General features: G+C 35.6%; 1 protein-coding gene across 2 annotated transcripts in view; it reads left to right on the top strand.

Annotated features, from left to right (window-relative positions):
• The window catches only part of ci (transcriptional activator cubitus interruptus), a 37,211-nt gene extending 16,168 nt beyond the window's left edge, over positions 1-21,043 (top strand). The window contains exons 1-12 of one of the 2 annotated variants that reach the window (XM_015510067.2): positions 11,126-11,379; positions 15,376-15,542; positions 16,037-16,419; positions 16,525-16,740; positions 16,993-17,142; positions 17,342-17,506; positions 17,820-18,086; positions 18,193-18,336; positions 18,451-18,741; positions 18,815-18,922; positions 19,005-19,193; positions 19,286-21,043. In XM_015510067.2, the coding sequence (XP_015365553.1) occupies positions 15,503-15,542; positions 16,037-16,419; positions 16,525-16,740; positions 16,993-17,142; positions 17,342-17,506; positions 17,820-18,086; positions 18,193-18,336; positions 18,451-18,741; positions 18,815-18,922; positions 19,005-19,193; positions 19,286-20,521 (3,189 nt within the window). In that variant the 5' untranslated portion in view covers positions 11,126-11,379; positions 15,376-15,502 and the 3' untranslated portion in view covers positions 20,522-21,043. Of the gene's footprint in view, positions 1-11,125; positions 11,380-15,375; positions 15,543-16,036; positions 16,420-16,524; positions 16,741-16,992; positions 17,143-17,341; positions 17,507-17,819; positions 18,087-18,192; positions 18,337-18,450; positions 18,742-18,814; positions 18,923-19,004; positions 19,194-19,285 lie in introns of those variants that run through there. The other variant, XM_015510065.2, reaches the window with a different exon arrangement.
• Positions 21,044-23,686: the final 2,643 nt, after the last annotated feature.

The following is a 23,686-nucleotide window of genomic DNA, read 5'->3' as shown; positions in this document are numbered from 1 at the left end:
CCCTGTGTCGTGTACGTTATTGTTGGATAGTAGTAGTTATGTACACGTGTTTCCGAAATCCCTCGTGCCCGAAGCAACGAACCGCCAAACAGATGCAGTCTTTTACATTGTTTCTACCCGATCAAGTTTTTTCTTTTCTATCAGCGTATAATTTTTCTAACTCGTAATAAATTTCCACTAGCCATTGCCCGCGATGTCGACGTGTGCATGTGTGCTACTCCCGCTGTCGGTGGGGCGGAAAATAGGCGGTCCGACCGAAAATTATTACGCCGTCAATATACGTATAGAGTTATCTGGTATACGTTTTAGTTACCTATACGTAATGCAACCTACCAAAAAAAAAGAAGAATAAGAAAAGAAAGAAAAAAGTGGTTGTTACTCTATCGGAGATACATGCAGGGAAAGACGAAGGAGTATAAAAAACCAGTTTGTTTTAACTATGCCGTTTTATCCGGCCGAAAATTTCGGAAAACATAATTACTTATTTCCCCTCCGCCGCCGCCACCGATGGTAGTGCAGCGGCGGCATTATAAATGCGTGCACGCCTCACAATCGAGCCGGCTGAGAAACGCGTTAAATCACGGCCCTAAACACAAACGGCTAATCCGCACCGGAGGCCAATTTCGAAATAAATAAAGTCATAAAAACGATATATATATATGTACTAAACATATACACGTATGCATGAGCGCGGCAAAAAAAACTAGTTTCCAACGCACACACTCGCGGGGACCGGAGCTCTGTGCACAGACGGATCGAGCGGATAGTAGGAGAGAACCGGATTCGGCTAATTGGCTCGTTTATATATAATGAAACCAATGCGCGTCGGATATGTATATATATATATATAGGTGTGTATAGGTGCACGTCGTTTTGCGGACCGCGTTGTTGTCCAAACTACCAAAAAACAAAAAAAACCAAAAAAAAATTGTATATAATATAAACGAAAAAAAAACTGGCGAATTCGCATGAAGAAAGATTGAGGCGTATTTTTGTATTTTTTAAATTAATATAACATAGTATTAGATATAGAAGTAGACGATTTATTTTGTTTGTTGATACTTAATTTTTATCTTACACTTATGTAAACACGTCTGCACTCTGCATACCTTATTAACGTTTTAAATATTTTTATTTATTGTATGGTAACACATGCAAATATTTAAAACTCTAAATAACAATCAAACATAATATTTCTATAAAGGCAAGACATTAAAAAATAGTTAAGACTTTTAATTTCAATACTGTAAAATGTACAAATTATTCCTGATATGAGACCGGTTGACAAAGTAAACACTAAATACTAGATAATATCGACCCCAAGTTAGAACCAGACCCCAATTTTGAAGATTTACCAATAGAATCCAATTTATAATTATTAATATTATGTGATAACAAATTGTTCTAATATTGTATGCTAATGCTATTTAATAAAATAATAATATTCGTCAAACTTGTTCATTATTTTTGCTGGATCAAAAAATTATTTGAGAAGGGTAACTATCATAATTTTAATAATATACAATTCTCCGTCAGAATTCCTTCGTTACGTCCGATTTCTATTGTCGACATAACGCCACCACGGACGTGCGAGCGTCCATACTAATTGTTTACCTGTAGCAGCGCACAGCAGTCCCCCCCCCCCCGTCTAATTGGCCAACGGCGGCTGGAAACGCACACGTGCATTTAATTGGGCTCTCCGCTGGATGGATTTATGAAATATATTATTTATTGTTGTCTGGAGATGACCACGCCCACTCTGTATATACATTTCGACACTTCATGCGCTCTTGACGGCGGCTGTGGTGGTGAGAAATCGCAGACAAATTAATCACCCCAAGCAGAGCTGGTAAGATAATACATATATTTATATATATATATATATATATTACAATAAATATCATCATCGGGTGGCGAACCCGATAAAATTTCGTCGTACAAACAACGATGATAATAATGATATTATACCGACGTATTATTACTATTATTGTATAATGATTTATGATATCCATCGGTGTTTTGGATTACTTTTTTTTTTAAAAACCGCGAAGAAGACGAATCGAACGTCCGCCATCGGCACAGTACTACGTCGTAATCCGTGATACGCACGGTAATTATAGTAGATTCGCATTATATTGACAGCCGCCGCTAAGACAATAATATGTTCAGAAGTCTGTTTATAATTTATATTACAATATTATAAAGTCTTCCCAGCCGACTAATCTGCGCCGCAACCACTGCCGACGCCGTACACATTCCACGCCGTGGCCTGTCGTACGAAAGTGGATAAAAACGACAGAGACGATAATAGTATTAATAATAATGATAATAATAATAATAAGCTCGCTAATAGGTCTTTGTGTATTGTGAGTCCGTGAAAAAACATACAGACACATATGTATATAAGTATATAACGCGAGCGCGTGTCTATATATATATATAGATAATAAATAAATAAACGGGTTCCAAATAAGAACTGAAACACGAGCTAAATGCTGTTATGGGGTTTGACAGATTTATTAGGAACCAGTTTTATGCGCTTATCTGACGACCAAAACCTGTAGTCTTTTTTTTCATTACTATTATTATTTTTATATATAATATAATATATATGTATAGATTTTTTAACGACCGTTTTGTGGCGGAAAGCTCAATCGAAATGAGACGCTCTACAGACGTCTTATATGTTGTGGCTGTGGGATGAGAAGGGAAGTGAAAAAAAATGTGTGTGTGTGTACATATTATGTATAGACACACTCCCGCTAATCGGAACGAATTAAATTCCATTTATTACTCTCCCGTTTTCGTTAACCATATAATATATAATAAATTTTATGGACATGATTGGCTTACTTGTCTTTATAATGTTCATACTATATATATTTCGTATACAGACTTTAACGGGTAATCGACCGGGCTATCCGTTCACACTTAACATTATAATAATATAATATGCTGCCCATTATTAATAATTTTCTTCTGTACTGAAAAACGTTGTATTATATCAATTCATTATAAGTTATACTATTATATTTCATCGTATCCATTAAAAACACACAATTATTATGTCATGGATTTATTTTTTTTTAAACTCATGTGTATATTAAATTCAAATAATATTATAAGTTACAACTGCACACAAAACACAGGTGCTTGGCACATTTGCATTAATAGTTGCGTGCTACATGTACGAGTATACTGTTTGATATTTAAGCGGTAACTGAACTGCATTCATTGTAGCGAAGCAGTAAATATATATATGCACGATATACGCACCTATATATGGCTATCGAGCTATACACACATACATATTGTATATATAATACAATATATATAATATATATATATGTATATTTATACTGTAAATATCACATAATATAAGAAAAAAGATCATCGTATAAGGTATACGACGGTTTTCTTTTACTGTCGGGTCCGAGATTACTGCAGCGGGGGCATTAAAACCTGACCGGAATCCTTTTCACCAGAGATCCCCAAACATTTTTAAAAACATTTAGTCAAGGATGAAATACATAATAATAATATTCGAACACAGAGCAAAAAAGAACCGGTACTGTGAGTTCTCTTATGCTTCTCTATACATATCTTTTGTGTTCTATTGTGATATTTCTTTTCTTCTACTTGTCGCATATGATGGGCATTTTACCGCGATGTCGGACAAGGCAGTGAACAATAAGGTCCACTCAGCGTATACCCCACCGCGAACCTATACACTCGCTCAATGCTGTGCTATCGTCTTCAATATATATATACCTATGTACCTACTATATTTTAAGGATCATGTATTCAACATATATAATATATATATACTGCAGGTATACTTATTTATACCACTCATTCGATCCGGTGTGTAGACACGCGCTACGTGCAAAATATCTCCTTAGGATTATAGATTATTTAAGATGACAAGATCTCTTCCCCTGCTCCAGACATAGCGCTTATGTTGTAATTTATTTTAATGTAACAACGGGTATAAAGCGACGAGCAAGCAGAAAGAGACGTCGCGCATACGTGTAAATATTATATTATGTATACACACACACACACATATATATATATATATATATATACAAGAAATCAAAAGAGACCACTGATTACATCCTCTTTGTATTGTACACATAATCTCTGTACTCTACATTGTATCTGTACATACGTACGGATATACAAGTATATATTATGTGTATCGTGGGCCGTGCAGAGAGCGCGGTCAGTAAATCAATGAAATCGACGAAGCGCGCGAGGCTCGTAATAAGGCTCGTGAAATGCCCACGGCGGCGGATAAGAAGTACTATATATAAATATAAAATATAATATACAATATTATACATATACACACGTGAGAAGAGATAGACGAATGAGATGGAGAAAGATAGTATGATGTGCGAGAGGGACGTGAGCATAACGGCAGCATCAACAGGGCAGCAGCAGTCGGTCGTCCTGTGAGAAGCTGGCGGGGGAGAAGAGCAAGACCTCGCACAGAATCACCGTCCTGATCTCTTATATTATTATTATTACACACGCACGCACTCTGTGTATATATATGTATTTATATACACTACCTATGCAGTGTTGTTGGTGGTGGCGGTGGTGGTGGTGGTGGTGGTGGTCGTCGTCGTCGTCGTCGCAGTCGTCAGCAGCAGTTGAATGCCAACGAGACTAGTAATATACAAGGGGGAAATGACTGCGGAGAGAGAAGTACCTCGTCGCCACTATGCGGCAGAAGGAAAAAAACGTACACACAAACGACTTTATATAATAAATAACAACTGAATCCCGGTCTCGGGCAATACAATCGTGGGGATTTATATTATTTACATATAATATAACGTACAAGGTGCACGTGAACGACAGACACACACTACACACTCTTCTCCTTGCCATGCTCGCAACACTGTCATCGTCGTCCTTCGCGTTCAGGACGCGCGCATCTCCGTACAATATACATATATATAAGCATGTGTACGACGTGACTACTACTATAAAACTACTACAACTATTACTACTACTATAAGACAAACACACGCGTATATTATGTATGTGAGTGTGTGTGTGTGTGTGTGTGTGTGTGTGTGTGTGAACACTAAACGCTAACGAATATCAATCGTTATTGGTATTCGCGTCGCGTCTCAACCCTCTCGTCCTACGGTCGACGAGTAATTCCTCTTTCCCCCCGCATCGTGTTATATTATAATAATAGTATATAATATCATGTTACAAGATAATCACTTCATTTGTTCGCCTTGTCCTTTCCCCCACTCACCGACGACCGAGTACAATATTTCGTCTCCTACCGTCTATTACCACGCACCGTCGAAAAATAATGTATACATACCTAAACCGAATAATATAATACCACACGTCGTATTTTCAAAACTCTACGCTTGCGCGAACGATATCCGCTTAAGACTATACCACTTACCAAAATATATGCTATATATGCCGCGGTCGTTGCTGTAATTATAATAATAATAATAATAATATACTATTACATCCAAAAACCTATAGGTAGGTTATACGTACTACCTATAATATTATAATGTGTATACACCATATTATAGCATCCCATTCTCCGTAAATTATTTTCCGATCAAAAAAATAATTACGATAGAAAAACTAATTCGTCTAAATGTATAATGGTATGTTAAAAAAATTATACGCACACGTTTAGATAAATTTAAATATATGTATAATATTATGATGTCGTTAATACATTTTAATGTGTTATCATGGTCCCCAATGTACAGAACTGGTTTTCGCGCGTAATTAAATACCGTTTACGGCACCGCCTCGCCGCCGTCCACTATAATTTACGAAAACGCTAAATAATATTATATATTTTTAATCGTGCAAACAAACGTCGATTGTTGTGGAGGGGGTGAGGGTATTCACATGGTATGTATTTACCGAAAAGAATGACTTAATTTATATATTATTATTATCGTACGCTACGATTACGTCCGGATTGAAACGAGCAGCAGCAGCAGGAGCGTTTCTCAGAGTGTAACAGAGTCGTCTCGTACACACACATATTATTATAATATACACGTTGACGTCGTATCTGATGTGTCAATGTGTGTGTGTGTCTAGAGTCTACCTGTATATAGACACGTTTTCCGTGTGTATATTATAATGTCGTCTTTTTAAACACGGTCGTTATATACGCGCGTGACAATAGTCGAGCTGATTTGAATGTTTCAAACAAACAGTAAACACACACATATACACACGCTCATACTTATGCGAGAGCGGCAGACAAATACACAAACAAACAAACGAGAATTTTTACACGGAATATTATACAGATAGGTATTATAGCAGGTATTATATGGGCAGGTAGAAATTAGTTTAGGCGCGCTGGCAAACCCGTTGAAATATTATGTAAATTATCGCGTCGTACGTATAATATTATATTGTTACCATCATTATCATCATTAGTTGAACAGTAAGAAATTATAGTCATTTACATTGAAATGCTCGCGTTCGTCACACGCACACGATATAGTGTAGAAACCTATATAGGAGCTGCAGTTCAGTCGGACATGGTGCGTATTATAATATATTGTTATGTGCCTTAAAATAAAGTCACCATTGTAGAGTGCGTTTGGAATTTATTATTTCGTTTCCCATGTTATCATAATATTCACTAGGTACTGTCGTATGACTCCATTAATCTTTAACCCTCCCCCACACAAAAACACCCAGTTACCCACCCGCACCCGGTGTAGGTACCTATATATGCACGCATTATTTATACTTATACATATCATGCGTCTGCTCGAGTTCCAATGTAATAATACTATGCATTATAATGCACATGCGTATTATGTACGTTTTTCACGATTCTCTTTTGTTCCTCTCCCGCAGCAGCCGCCGACGTCGTAGCTGCTTATGTATATCGTATATATAGAGTCGCTTCTGCTCGATGCGACATCTCATCCGCAATCGTTTTACAACAATGGACCGTATTATAGTGGTGCGTTAATTAAGACGTGTCACGTTAATACCCGTAATGATCATATACAATATAACGCGAGCATAATATACAATATGTACCTATTGTACGTTTGTACCTCCTTCGAACAACCCACATGTATATCTATTCTACAATTCTACATGTAATACATTCATCGATTTTAATTAATTCTTTCTCCGGAGTATAGGATGCGGCTTGTGCACACGAGAGGTCTTGCAATAGCATTACATTATAATATACTTAAATATTTAATGTTAGGTATATCATCATTATTATCCTAAAATATATTACATTAATATTATATACATATTATTATTACAATAATTCGATGGCCTCGATTAAAAATCGGTTTTGCACGTTGTAGGTATGACGAGTGAAATTTTTTCCCGTATATTTTCTTCTTTATGCTTATCACACATTCACACATATAATGCAATTATACAATCATCACAATATCATTGCCACTTGTATCCCCGAAACATGAACCATCACATATTCACACATTATACATCTATGTAGTATATATATATATATATATGGGCACAGTGAGTTTCGATCAATGTGAACGCTGTTTATTGGAATCAAAAAATAAAAACTTAAGGCAAATCCTTTAATGTTTTCGATAGGTATATAAATAAAATTTTTATATTTAGAATATATTGTTATACATTTAAATCTGAGCTGATTATGTTATGCGTCTAATGTTTATATTTATATATTTTTATACACTTATCTGTTATCTGTGGACTGTATTATACGATGCAGACTTTCAACCGTTTTTAAATTGATTTGTGTGTAGCCACATGCCCACATAGGTACTATAATTAAAATTATGGTTCTTCTTTAAAACTAACATTTTGAAGATATTCGAAAGTCCAGTGATAGGTACAGAGACAGACATTTTCGATCATATGGTGTTTCAATCAATTAGTACAATTATACAATTTCATCTTGAATTAGAAATTCGTAATTACTTTTTACATTTAAATAATTTCATGCATAAATATTTAAGTCTTGCAAGTACGATGTATAATAAAACATTTAAAAAAAAAATGTAATCAATGTAACGTTTACGACTAATGGCCGTTGTCGCCGATGTCTTTTGATCAATAAAAAAAAAACACATCGATTGTTTTTTTTTACTTTAAACTCTCATATAATATTTTCTACGATGTGTATTATAATAATAATAAAAACGTTAAATAATAATTAAATAAAAAATGACCTGCACCATCATTTGGTGATCACGTTAAGCGGAACTTACTGTGCAACATATATATATATAGTATACACGTGCTCGTATCGTATATTATAATATTGTTGTATTATAATATAGTGTATCGCCGTTATTCGTCCACATATATAAAATATAATACTATAATATGTTGCACTCGTATACGGCTATAATATAATAATATGTCTTATTGTACGCGTCGTATACCTAAGTAGTACAGTGACTTATGTGCTTCCATTATTCATCATCAGGGCACCACGTAGGAGTGGAGAATCGTATATACAAAAATACCTGTACAACACGCTGCACTCATGTATATAATAATATATAAATGTTGACCCCGTGCGTATTATTGTAAATTACGCCCGATGGAGATAATATGCGTGCGCGGTTTTTTTTCTTTTCGTCGTGCCCGCGCTGACATTTCACGAGGAAAAAAATTATACCTATACGCGTACACTGCACAGCTAGGTGACTGCTGCAGTGTATAATAATATATACGATACAATAATATTATGTTGTATAATATAATATTATTATATATAGCGAACGGTATTGTATTATATATATATGCGTCCCGGTCGCGCGGCGCATATGCACTCGTCGGCGATAAATCGCCCGACCAGTTGTAAATCATCGCGCGCGTATATATACCTAGCTATACCTGCCTCCTACATGTATTCGACTGCACGCGCGCGAACCAACTTTTTATCCGTCTTTATAATAATAATAATACGATGATATTATTATAACGTGTACGCACTCTTTAATTGGACCGATTCATCGGCGACGCGTATAATGGGATCAAATAACAAACGGCTGCAATAACGACCTATATATAATATTATGTAGGTATCAATATACGTCAGTAGAGTGCAAGTGACCTCTTCGAGAGAAAAAGCACCACCTACGCCTCCCTAATTCTTTTTTATTTTTTAATTTTCTGAATTTTTTTCTTAAACCCGATTACCGCACATCGCAAACAAAATATATTAAACCCGTCCGACGACCCCGCTCGCGGTGTAAAACTTTAATGGTGGAGGTGGTTGGACCACGGCGCAGGGGGGCGCGTCCATCGCCGTTGTATTATAATATAATAAATTATACACACATATATTTATTATAGATATTATGTGTGCAGCGTACGTTACACCGTAGTCCGTGGCGACGCGACGGCGTGTCGGGCCCGTCCCCCTTCGACGACGACGACGGCCTTCATGAAGACATTACTCTTAACACACGCCGCGTGTATCATAATATTGTGTACGAATATATTATAAATATATATGTACATAGGTACGGACCGCGTGTAATCATTGTCGGTCGTAAAACGAGAAAAGCGGACGAAAAAAAAAATAAATACGAATAAAATCGTGACGAAAACTACATAATAATAATAATAATAATAATAATAATAATATAACGTGTAGTCAGCGGCGATGCCTTGGGTCTCCACGGGTCGTGGTGTAGGAGGGAAAAACGCTGGACCGGGAGAACCGCGGCGTACATAATATGTAATTGCATATTATACACAGCGATCGCGCCGAAAAGAAAAAGAGCCGGTAATACCTATATAATGTGGGTAGGTGGTTAGATATTGTAACTATAATACCTACACGTGGTGGGCGGGCAGGAGAAAGAAAACAAAATTATACCGAAATAAATAACGATATCACGTAAATATATAATATCATAGTCTCACCGCTGCATCGATCCCGTTCTCGCGATTGGTTCGTCCGCGTTGATAATTTCATTTTGTCCGCTATATACAATATAATGTACGTAGCACTGCGTACCTATACATATTATATCGGTACCTACACAATCGCCTTGTAACAGCTACATATTATACACCGAGCATACGTTATTATATTATGATATACATTGGGATACACTCCACATCCAAGAGGTGTAATTAGCCGACGATAATATTATATTCTCGACGGAACTATGACTCGTCAACTGATTTTCTTGTGACAGATTAGTCTTAGTCTATACCGTAATAATTAGTTTATTCATAATTTGGCCAATCATTTTCGTAGGGTTGATAGTTGCGTGTCACACAGTTAAACGTACTGCAGCGTGAGTTCTGTATGGGCTCTTATCAACACCCTATAAAGGAAATGTGACAAAATTTATTAGGAAACTATTAAATTGTTGAATTAATAGTCTTTTGTGAATTAATGTGATTCAAATGAGTGCCCGTCACTTAATTTATTTTAAATTCAATGTGATTATGTAATTATTTAACGTTACAACTACCGATGTATAATGAATGGTTGATGACCATTGTCAGATGAAAGCAAAAAACATTGACCATAAAGAATACCGATGAGAGTAGCGCGTTTTGTTGTACGAACTAAATATTCTTCGATCGTGTTCACGGCGCCTTTTAGTTTTTCAGATCTCAAAAGTTTAATTAAATACGGAAAAATTATACTTCGTACCTACCATTTTGGAAACTTTTTATAGGCGAAAAAATGTTTTATACAAAGAATAGGTTAATGGCAACTCGGAATATGAGTATAACTTAAAATATGATATTTATGAGGTGACAATATTGATATGGTAAAACAACGTATATTAATCGGGCGAGCGACGCCGCTGAGTCTAGCCACTCTAGCCGCTGCTGCTCGTATATCTAATCAAACAAGCTGATAACTCGATGGCAAGATGATGCCTTAACGTAATATGGACGAGAGAAGGAGATCAGGATATTATGGTATTATTATTGTTATAAATATTGTTATTATAATATTTACCTACACCGTTCACCGCATCTCGTCGTCGTCGTCGTGACGTCACCGCGTGCGTCTCACTCCGGTCTGCATCGTAGTCGCACACTTGGGTGGTCCGTCGTGGCGTGGCTGTAGTAACCGCGCGCGCGCTGCCTCAGTCGACGATTCGGTTTTGTGGTGCGATGTGCGCGTCGTGCTCGTCGTTTTCTCGTCCTGGTCGCCGCCGTCGCCGCCGCCGTCGTCGTCGAGTCCAATCCGTACTCAAGTCCGCGAGATCGCCACCGCTCGAGGAGCTCACCCGCAGCAACTGTCACTCTTCGTCAGACGCTTTATAATATACCAGTACACAATCCACGATCGTATACTCCAGCCGCTGTATAAATAGCTACTAAGTGACGCACACCATGCAACCACAGGTTCGTAGTCACAAAATATGTTTAGGTTCTCTAGATGTTGAGATTTGGGGAGGTTTTTTTACGAGTTCGGAAGTCTTCCGACGAACCGCTATATTATTTGAATGCTTGTAGTTTATTGTAGGTATAGCCACTAAAATATAGTACATAATATTATACCTATACCAAGATTGTAGTATTTTACCTACCGTGGTTGTGGTACGTTTATACGAAGCACCTGTTTATGTCGATCTGAGAATTGGTACGTATAATAATATTATATACACATTGCTACCACAGTCATTCAAACTCGGTGCCAGATCAGTCGACATTCTGTCAGAGTAATGGATGACGGTTTCTTAGAATTGCAATAGTATCGCTTGTGATAAATTAATATAATAAGGCACTATTTATTGTAATAGTAAGAAGTTATTTAAGAAATCGACGAAAAGGTTCGTAGGTGATCTGGTTTATTTTGAGTTTCCTATTTGGGACGATAAAATTTGGCTCCATCGACCCTAATAAACGGTACTATAATAATTGCGGTACATATATTCTAATCATAAATATATCTCGTAAAGGTCTGGACAACGGCCAATGTAGACGACGGCAGCGTTGTTCTGCTGTCAGAATTATGTCCACTGTCAAAACTGGTGTTTTTATTAACTCCTTACGTCATCAGGGAGCGAGTGATAAAATATATTTTCACATTCTCGCGTTTCTCGCGCTTCATCGGCCACATACGAAACTTGGCTATAGCCAAGAAAGTTACAATAATAATAATAATATATCAGTATTATGTGTCAGTCTGCGCATCGCCATCAACCCTCTATAAAATATAATATTTTATTTTTGTCCTTAGTATTTGACCGGTCCACACGTATATTGTGTATGCGTATAAGAGAAACATTAATAAACCTTTATTCTATAAAATTCGAGTAGTTGAATGTAGGTAGGTATACCTGATTTTTTTTTTTTAGTGTGTTATTCTAACAGGGTAAAGATATTTCTATAAAGCCTCGGCAAAAGGGAGAATAATAATATAATGTGGCCGTCCAGAGAGAACAAGACTCAATACATCTGTATGTCAGGATAGAATGGGGGTGGGGAACAAAAAAAAAAGGACGGCGAGAATTCAAAATTCAACGTCCTGCTGTTCGGTTCTAAGAAATTCACGGCCAGTTGCATTCCATCACTGGCATTATTATATCGAAATGTTTATCTGTGATCTAACAAATTGAACACATGCTTAAACCACCACCAATCATGCGCTGTCGTCGGTCGTCCGGTTGAATGATAAAAAGGAAACACTGCGCGGTTTTTTCTTAATCTGAATTTTTTTTTTTTTGTCTCGTATCTAATAGTTTTAGCTTTTTTTTTTAGTTTGTTTGATTATTCAATTTGCCGCCGTATAAAAAAAAAAAAAAAAAAAAAAAACGAAAACGAAAGAAAGAAAAAATTAACATGTCTGTAACGCTGGGCTGTAAACTGTATGATGAATACAATATAACCGTATAGTGTCGCTACTGCCATAAATTGGTATGGAAGGATGAGGTGAGAGGAGGATGCGGCGGTAAAAAAAATAATGCTAAAGATTTATAATAATAAACGACCATTAATCTATTATTATTATGAGTCGTGTGTTTGAATAACACAGCGGCATTAATGAGTAATGACCCATGGTTCGTCCAAACTATATGGTCACGAACTCTGAACGTTAAAAGATTGTAATTTGTTCATTAAACAGTCGGTGTTCGGACTTTACAGTATACAGATTGAGTTGCAATATTATTGTACTGTTTATATTTAACTTTTAATACGTCATACTATCGACAGTAATGATACATAGGTAATTACTATCTACTTACTATTTTGACTAATATTTTGATGATATAAGTATAAGATATAACGACCGTATTTACATTATAATTTATAACGACACTAGACTCCGCAAGCGACTAAAACGGAAGCTAAGTCCACTAAAAATCTCTTCTTTATCTTAGTAATTGATATGACGAAATCGTTGCGTATAGCGATGAGTATACTGTGTGCACATGTTTGCTCACACTTGTATACAGAGTGTTTCTTTATTCGTAAGCCAGCCAATGCATTAAGAATTTTTTTATTTTCAATTTTTTATACGCATTTGCAAATATAGTTTTATATATTTTTATCACAGCTTTCAGTTTATGTTATTAAGATTTAAAATTCCTAGATTTTCTTAGAATATTTCTTGATTAAAGATAAAAGAACCATTATGCACATCATGTATATATTATACATATATAGTTGGCAACGTGCTATACACTCTGCAGCCGTGACGAAGAACGGGCGAGAAAATAAATAAAATATTACGATGAAAAGCGTCTCCCGGAAATAGTTCACAGGATGCCAATCGTATATACATTTAAGTGCGAGTGTGTATTTGTGTATATACATATAATATAGTATGTTCATCTATATGTAGAGGTATATAATACGCCACCACCGCCGACATCTGAAAATAGTGTCGTAAATCAACAGCTTGCTCTCGCCGCCGCCGCACATGGCCCCGGCTATCGTCGTTAAAATAAAACTCTCTTTTTGAAAAGGACAACACAGTGACTTGTCCGGGAATTTTTACAGCACCGCCGTCAGTGCTCCTTCTGCTGCCACTCTTGTTCTTCCTCGTGTTATCCATGATATTATATATATAGGTTGTCAGCCGACACGATTCGTTTAGCGCCGAACACGTTTTTTGATACACAACAACTGTGCGTCGGTTCTTGTTTTTCGTTTTTATTTTTACGAATCCGCTCTCCTGGATGATGAGCCGTAACAGACGACGACCACAATATCGCTTGAGATTTACCATAAGACGTACCTAAATAATATTTAGTCACTACCAGTCACCGGTAACCAGACGACCATTACGAATCGTCATAGTAATCACGTCCTGTCGTCATAATATCCTTACTCCCCCGGCACATATGTTAAGATATTCTCACGTTCATACCTCTCAAATGACCTTAATCCAATAAAACTACCGGTATACCTAATATTCAGAAAATATTACGAAGGTAGTTGGAAAATTGTTTTTCGCGAAAACTGGAGTACATTGGACTAATTTAACGAACGGCAATATGAATAACAGTAAAAAACTAACCTAAATATGTTTGCAGACATGGAGTCAAAATAAATTTATATTCTAACTGGTATAATATTATACGTATGCAATTAATTGATTGATATTTAGGTAATAATAATTATAAAACCAATGTTTTTCGATCACTTTTGATATTTATAGATTTAAAATCATTAGTTTAAATCCTTACTTTTATAATTTATGGCAAGAAATTAGTTACTTTTTTGCGTTCTTAGGTATATATTGATTTTTTAAAATCTTTATCGGTCGTTTTGAGTTCTTTTATTTTAAAACAATAAACAAACGATTTGAATTGTGTATTGTATACATTATCACTGCGTTTAGTAAATACATTATATACACCGAGTTTACATAGTCGCTTGATCTAATAAGTTGTTTAATTTTATTGAACATGGTGCGTAAATATAAAGGTAATTGGCAACAGCTATTTTTTATTCATTAGTATTTACAACAACCTCACGACTGTCAGTAACAATAATAATGATTAGTACAAAACATCGGGGTTTAGTTGACTTTGGTAATTAAAATAGAAATATTTTCAAAGTAAGTAGGTACACGTCTTTGGCCCTCAAACTCGCTGAACGGTGCTTTTTGATTATGTTTAGATATATGCCTTATGCGTTATGCGTATAGGTTTTAAATAACCTCCCGACACATAAATAGATACAACTCCTGTGGCGTATTAGGTGTAGTTTTTTTATGAGGCCTGCAAAGTGTATGGTTTTGTTTAGCGAGCTGTTTATACATGGTGGAAGTCAATTTCGTAACCAACTCGTCCGGGTCCTTGCACCAGTGATAATAATTTTACCGATATACTATGTATTATAATTATGTACGTATATTTATAGCCGTGTGTGTATTTTGAATGTTTACAGCTTGGTCGGCAGTTGCGGAGTCGGAGGATCAGGTGACTTAGTTCGGAGGGGGGCGGGTGGCGTCCTGCCGCCACACCATCCGCACCCCCATCCCGCCGATTTCCCCCATCCACTTCGTTTCAATTGCATGGATATCTGTTCGTCGTTCGCAACAGTCGGTTCCCTGAGTAAGTATAATAAATATTATAATGATATATGTTATCATACCATATGTTATCATTAACCTAACGATAATTTTGATTTCTTTAAATCTGGTTCTTAATTATGAATATACTTACTAACGTTTGGACGGCACGTTAGCAGCTTAAGGATACAAACTTTTGTCATTAAATTTGAATATTTGTACAATTTTCATAATAATAGATCCATAAATTATAATTGCAATCTTTATTTAATGCTTTTGTTATGAAATATTAAAAGTAAGACAAACGATACGATTAAAATACTCAGTAATAAGTAGAGACAACCTCATTCAAAACATCTGCTTAATACATAATATTGAAAAAATGCACATTATTTTTTAATTTCAAAAAATTTTAATACATGTATTTAGTTTTAACGTTCTGGTCGAATTTTTTCTTCCCCTTTTATGGTTAGTCTCTTAACGCTTATATACGACTATATACACGTTGTGTTAATCTTTGTGAATTGTGATCAACAGGTTCGGGTCTGTGTAGCCCGTTGGCACAAAGCTTTTCGCGGCAGGGCAAGAAACGGGCGCTATCCGTGTCGCCGTCCCCAGACCTGGAGCTACATGGCCGGATTCGGTCATCGCCGAGCGCGCTGTACTCGGCCGCCGCAGCGTACGGCGCTTCGTGCTCTAGGAGTTCGAGCACGTCCGGTTCGTATGGGCACCTGAACCCATTGGCGTTTACCATGCAACACCACCCATCTGTCATATCGCCGCAAGTCCAACAGTTGCTTCGATCCGCCAGTGGCTTGCACTTGCCGTGGCATAATGCCGCTGCCATGCCGTCCTCTGCCCACCATCCCTCGTATAACATACACATGTTACCGGTACCCTCGCAGGACTGCAGTTCACAGGCAAGTGTAGTTTCTAATCACGATAAGCGCGTTGTTTTTAACATGTCGGCCGTTATTATTATTTGGACGGTATGTGTATTATTTATGATTTCTTATGATTATTAGATGTTGGCCAACGACATGTGCAAGGTCAAACATGAACGGTCCAAATCAAAATCGACATCGGCTTCGAAGAAGACTTCTCAAAAGATCGTCGAAGACTCGAAACAAAACTCACCGGAATCCATCAGTGACCTCAAAGGGGAACCAGATTTTATCGAGACAAACTGTCACTGGAAGAACTGTAATTTAGAATACCAGACTCAGGCTGTATTAGTGCAGGTACATACTATTATTATTTTCTTAATTACCTTTCAATATTATTTCCAATCCAAAACTAATAATATTCTATATGTACGCCGACACCAAATTCATTAAAATGAACCTATAATTGCTCGAAGCAAATTAATATACACTACATAACTCAGTGCCAGTCACACAACAACACTGGAATACTAATGCCCTTACCGTTTTTCTTTAATATAATGATAATGCGATGAATTTATAATATTACTATATTTTTATGCTTTGCAGCACATCGTTAATGATCATATTCAGGCGAACAAAAAGTCATTTGTATGCCAGTGGCAGGATTGTTCTAGAGCCGAGAAGCCATTCAAAGCTCAATACATGCTTGTAGTACACATGCGAAGGCATACTGGAGAGAAACCACACAAATGCACGGTAATTGATTTATATCAGAGTTTTGTTAACATAAGTCAATTGTATATATTGATAGCCATTGGTTTTTATACATATTATATGGGAAAACAAAACCATGATATACCAACTTTAATTCAAAAAATGTAAAACCAATAGGCAACAAACAATCTGTTGATTCGATTTATAAATATTTTATGTTTAATACCAACGTATTTTACAGTTTGAAAATTGCACCAAAGCTTATTCGAGGTTGGAAAACCTAAAAACTCATCTCAGATCTCATACCGGTGAAAAGCCCTACACTTGTGAACACCCTGGTTGCAGTAAGGCCTTTAGCAATGCTTCCGATAGAGCAAAACATCAAAACCGTACTCATTCCAGCGAGGTAATTGTAACTTTGATTTAAAAAATACTACGCAATGTTTATGATAGAAGTAATACTTATAATTGTGTTACTCGTACATTGGGTGGGCTTATAGCACTGTTGAGTGTAATGTATATTGTATAATATACTATACAAAAATATTGTTTATTCTATTTCAACGTTTGTTTTGATTGAATCATATGATTAAAATATACATAATATAATATATTTAATTTGTGTGTATGCAATCAGTTGGGAAAATTAAATAGGTGAGAATGGGTTAGAGAATATCGTTTTCTGGTATAATACTAACGTACAGATCGGTGTGTTTTAGAAACCGTACATATGTAAAGCTCCCGGATGTACAAAACGTTACACCGATCCCAGTTCCTTGCGCAAACACGTCAAGACAGTTCACGGGGCTGATTTCTACGCGCATAAACGACATAAAGGCAATGGAAATGGTGACAACAGTCGTGGCGGAGGAAGTGGAAGTGGCGGAAACGGTCCTGGTGCTGATGACGCGTCACCGTATCGGAGCGATGAGATGCCGATGAGTGCCAAAACCGTTAGCGTGTCTAGTCCGAGCATAAAATCTGAAGTACGTACCTATAGCATTACTAATGTAATTTAAATTTTAAAAGACTATTTGGCTTTTTTTAGTTTGACTTGTTTATATAATTTGTATTCTCTTTCCGTTTTCTTAGGAAACGAATTCCCCTGGTCAGCAACCCAGTCCTATGAGCGTTCCGTACAGTAATAGAATGTTTCACGACGAGCCTATTAGCGACAGCAACCATAGTGCAGACGCTCTGGATGACAATTGGGTCGAAGATGGGCATGAAGCCGATGTGAGTGTTTGCTATAAACAGTATAAACCTTTTTCAATCGTATTGGCAGTGCCAAATTTAGTTTTTTAAACTATGAGAAATTAAAACAATTATAAATTTATTTAACTTCTGTAGTTATTCGACTTTATTCCAATGCACTCTGAAGTCGGAATGGTCACTTCGGCGCCTATGGTTAGAAGGATGCGACGGTTTGTGCCTCATGCTGGATTGAAGCACGCAGCAGCCAGCGAGTTATTACCAATGCCTGAATTGAGTCCAGGACATGGAAGTACTTCTGGCATGCAAGAATTAAATAAACAATTGACTGACATGAAGATGGTATCCAATCAAGACACTATACGGAGAGAAAGCACTTTTAGTAACTACTGGAGCATGAAGTCTGACCTCAGTCGCAGAAACAGTCAAGTAAGCATTCTAACTTGATATGAAAAGTAGTTCAGGCACCATTATTTAATATATACATTTTGTATTCGTTTAGGTACCATCCGAGCATCATAGATTAAGCAACGCCTCTTCTTTATACGATCCGATTTCTGTGGATTATTCTCCTAGTCAAGCAAACACAGCAATGGGTCCTGATATCGATGTATGTACCATTTTATCTAACAGAAAACTGTCAAAAATTTATTGACATCTTTAATAAATGTTATTTTAATATTGGTTTTCAGGCGTTTACCGATAACGAAGAATGCAGACAGTTGCCAGAAAGTGCCAAAACGGCGAGACCTCAAACTCAACAAGCTGGGGCCGTACATCATCCCAACTCGAATATCAACCTCGACGAGGTCGGCGAGGGTGAATCGCTGGAGAGCAAAATGGTCCTACCTGATGATTTCGATGACGTCATCAAGGACATGGTGAGTCAATAAAACGCGTTAGCTATAAAAACCAAAAATGATGTGCCTAAATCCAGTGTTATATTAAATGGTATCTGTTTTTATATTTTTAGATAAGCGAAAAAATTGACGAATATGATCTCGGCGCGTTCGACGCAGAAAAGACCATTAACGAATTGACCGAATCCGCTCTGGAGCACATTCCCACGCTGACCCCGCCCATCGTCACTCAGGATGCGACTAATGGTGCCGGAAACGGTCAAGCGTTAACCAATACCGTGGCCCCCATTGTTCCGTCACCCATTCCGAATGACAGACCAAGCAAGGTGCCACCGGCAAACAGCTACCGTAACATGCGAAGCAACAGTTTACCGGTTAATTGGCAAGGACAGGAACAGAGCCACGGGCATGGCTTGCCCGGTTCGGCGTACAACCCTCAATTCCAGAACCAAAGACCATACCAGGCGAACCACCCGGCTATGTTGTTCGGCACCACCACTACCAACAACACCAACAACAACAATTTTAACTTCGGGCCGAATATGCAACAGAGGCAAAACGGTGGACGGTACTCGTATTCGTCCCACCAGGACTTTGTTAACTACAACCACAATTACGCCAACTTCAGGCATAACAGTGGACATCAGTACCACCAAATGAAGAACAACAACAATCAACACTACCAGCTGAACAACAACAACAACAACAATAACAACAATTTCAACAATAACAGCAACAGCAATAGCAACAACAATAATAACAATAACAACAACAACGGTCTTCAGTTCCACGGGCAAGGCAACGAAAATGGATACTATGACGACAACAACGCTACTCCTAACACGTACCAAAGGTGCCAAAGAACCGCCTCTGGCAATGGAGGACAACAAGCCGCGGCTGTGGGACAAGCGGCCACCACGCATGGCATGCAGTCGTACAGTCACAGTTACTACAATGGTGGCTGCAACAACCATCAGTGCAGTCAACAGCAGTGCGGCCAACAGCACAACAACAATTACTACAACAGTGGCTATCATCAAAATAAATTCAATGGCTGCTATTCGAGGCCAAACCACCAACAACATATGAGCCAGCAAACCCATCAGCAACAACAGCATCAGCAGCACCAGCAGCAATACTACACGGATCTGGACCGGAAACAGGAAGCTGGAACGACGGGTGCTGCGGGTCCGATGGAGGAGGAATCCTCTACCTTCCGGCCCGCACCAGAACCCCAAGAGTTCGACAGCAGTAACAATATGGTACTTAAGGACATGTCTACGTCATTAAGTTCGCTCTACGACGAGAACAACTTTTTCCAAATGTCTACTGTGTTTTCCGAATCATAACCAAATATATCCACCACCTTACGTATAAAATTGTATAAAAATTAAAACTATAGTTACCACTCAGTTTTAGCGTGTTTTGTAAGTGCCCTCCTTCTCCAATGAAGTGTTGATCATTTGTATGTGTATTTTTTTTTAAATGTTTTTTTTTCTACTGTAAAACTGGTCATTAACGATAAATTTGTATTAGATATAAGATGAAAGCATTTCTGAACTAATGCGTTTATTCTACATAATTTAAAACGTTTTTAGTATGCGTTGTAATTTAATTTTGAAATAAAAAAATTAAAAATTATAAATCCACTGGATTTGAATTGTGTATATATTGAGAATGTTAAAATTCATAATTTTATTTATTTAAATGTAAGTATGTAATTTAACTTAAAATTTTTATTGTTATAAATGTGATCTTCATTTTAAGACTTTTATTTATTTTTTTTTGTTAAAATGAAATCATAACTTTCTTGTATGTTTGATTTAAGATGGTAAATTTTTTTAATTAAAAAAAGTTATATTTAATACTTATTTGAATGTTTTTGAAGTATATACCTACTTGACTATTTACAACATCATCTGATAACACTATATTTAATTGCATGATGTATTAAATACATGGGTTATTAAAATATATCGATATATGTGAAAAGATGAATAATAACCTAAATAAAAATAATTCGTGTTACGGAATTACATAAATCATATATAGTTTGTAATATGACGAATAACATATATATTTATGTGTACTAGGTAATACAAAACGGTGTATATTTTACTATTTTACTATTAGTATACATTTTTATATTATGTAATGTTAATATTATTGTATACAAATTACAGTAATATTAGTATTGCAAGTTTCCTCACCACCTTGGCACATTAAATGAAAACCGATTTATCAAATTTCTTAGTGTCGCATGGAGTATAATACTTCATACTTTAAGTACTGCATATGGCGCGATTGTTTTATGGTGGTCTCTCAAAGTATCAACCATAGGCCTAACCATATAGAGAAAAATGAATAAATTATCGGATATTCATAATAGGGAAAACTATTACGATTTATCTCTTGCTAAAATGATAATTGTTTTTAGATTAAACTTTGATTTAATAAAATATATTAAGTATCCCGTGTGGCTTATTTGACCGACAATCCTCCATTTCCTCATTGACAGTGTTTAATTCCAGACGAGTATAATATTATCGGAAGTTAAAAAATACGGAAATCGCTATGCCCGATACGAATACACAAATAAAATATAAAAAAATAAAATAAAATTTTCTACAAAAATAAAATTATATCAATAGCGTTGTGCAATCCCGTCCTTATTTGTATAATATGTTTCTGTCCATAGAATTCAACACCATATAAAAAATCCTGAAGATAATTATAATGTATTATGTATGCTTTACTTAATCAATATCACAAACTAATTGAGATCAAAGCTAATAATTGCAACTTAAGTATAATAAGCATTTATTTTATTTTTGAAATTATTTTTATAAACTAAACTTACCTTTTACTGGCTTTTAGTATACTATATTACCATTTTTATTTTAGTATTAGTGTAACAAAAAAGAATCATATACTTAGTATCTTAAATCTTAATTATCTTTCTTGAATATATTAGTATTATTTGGATATAATTTTATAAAATTACAAAACGCGAAAATAATTAATGTCTAATCAAAACGTGTTATTCACTGAAATAACCTTTCAAAATGTAAATAAAAATATTTACAATTTAAATTGAAACTTCTGGCAGTTAAATAATATATAAGTATAAACATAATAGAACTTCTGCATTTGCTTTCAAATAACTGATTGTTAAAATAAAATTATTGAATAGACATATATGTGTTATTTTAATAATAGCCAGCCCTGCAGTTTAATATTTTCACTAGTCAGTCGTTACACTTTTCAGTGAGCCTAATATAATGTTATTATACAACCGTAATCCGTTTCACCTATTAAATCAAATATATTTTATTATTACAACAAATAGGTTGGTACAGTTATTATATTTTTTTAAATTTATTTGTAGCAATGATTAAAAAAATTGTATTAGTATATGTGTATATGTATATAAAGTATTCTAAGGAAACGCGATTTAAATATAGCACATATTTTTCTACAACGCAAATAATGGATTGAAATTTCAAAATTTTAATATTTTTTAAATAAAATATCAATACAATCATTCCAGTCCATCTTAGTTCATAACAAACTCTAACTTCCACAAAGACAAATCTCTAAAACATACTACATCAGATTTCATAATAAACTCCAATCACACACTAATCTACTAATTAAAAAATTATCATCTATAACACTACCCGAAACCCCTCGACGAACATTAAAAAGAAAATGGTGTAGGGATCTTTTACATTAATAATCATTAGTTAATAACTAACGCACGTACTGGGTGTTATTAATGGATAACTTCCCAATCTTAATATTCGCCGTCAATTTTTTATTCTCTTCTTTTTTTTATCAAATCTAATTATTGTACAATAAATTGTATAGATTGTAGATGTATTTTAAAATAAAAATAAAAATAAATAAATAAATAAAAATAAACTATCATATTTTAGTATTACCTTTTTTGAAATCACAATTCACCAATGCTGCACTTTCAATTTTAAATAGAACTGGTGATATAAATTAAATCATGGTAACGCGGCGTTCTGGATAGGCATTTTAGCTACACCAAGAACTAATTTGTATGATACGCTTTACGCTTAAGTACGAACACAATCCGAAACACATAAACTAGCAAATACTTTAACAATATATTTTCTATTTTAAAATTATAGTATAATGATCAATGCTATATTTTTGTAGTTCAAAATTAATTAACAATACCTATACAATGTAAATAACATTAATAATCTGCACAAAAAGACTAAACCAGCTCTTTAATTCTAAAATATTATATTAAGTTTGCTGATATTATTTTTTTTTAGTTAAAATCACAAAATAAGAATAAAACTCATCTAAAAGCGGTATACAAAGATGATTTTATTTCGCTCAACAATTGTCTTACAGCAGTGTCGAAAAAAATAATCTGACATTTCCTGCTGCCTTTCTCTGGTCCTATTGAATTTGACAAGATTACTCCGAGTCTATCTTACCTCTGGATAGAGACAAGAAATAACAATAATTTTTAA

This window comes from Diuraphis noxia, unplaced genomic scaffold (assembly GCF_037042655.1).
Source record: "Diuraphis noxia isolate RWA-SAM2 unplaced genomic scaffold, SU_Dnox_SAM2 contig0002, whole genome shotgun sequence".
NCBI lineage: Eukaryota > Metazoa > Arthropoda > Insecta > Hemiptera > Aphididae > Diuraphis > Diuraphis noxia.
This window is presented reverse-complemented; position numbering and strand designations above follow the sequence as displayed.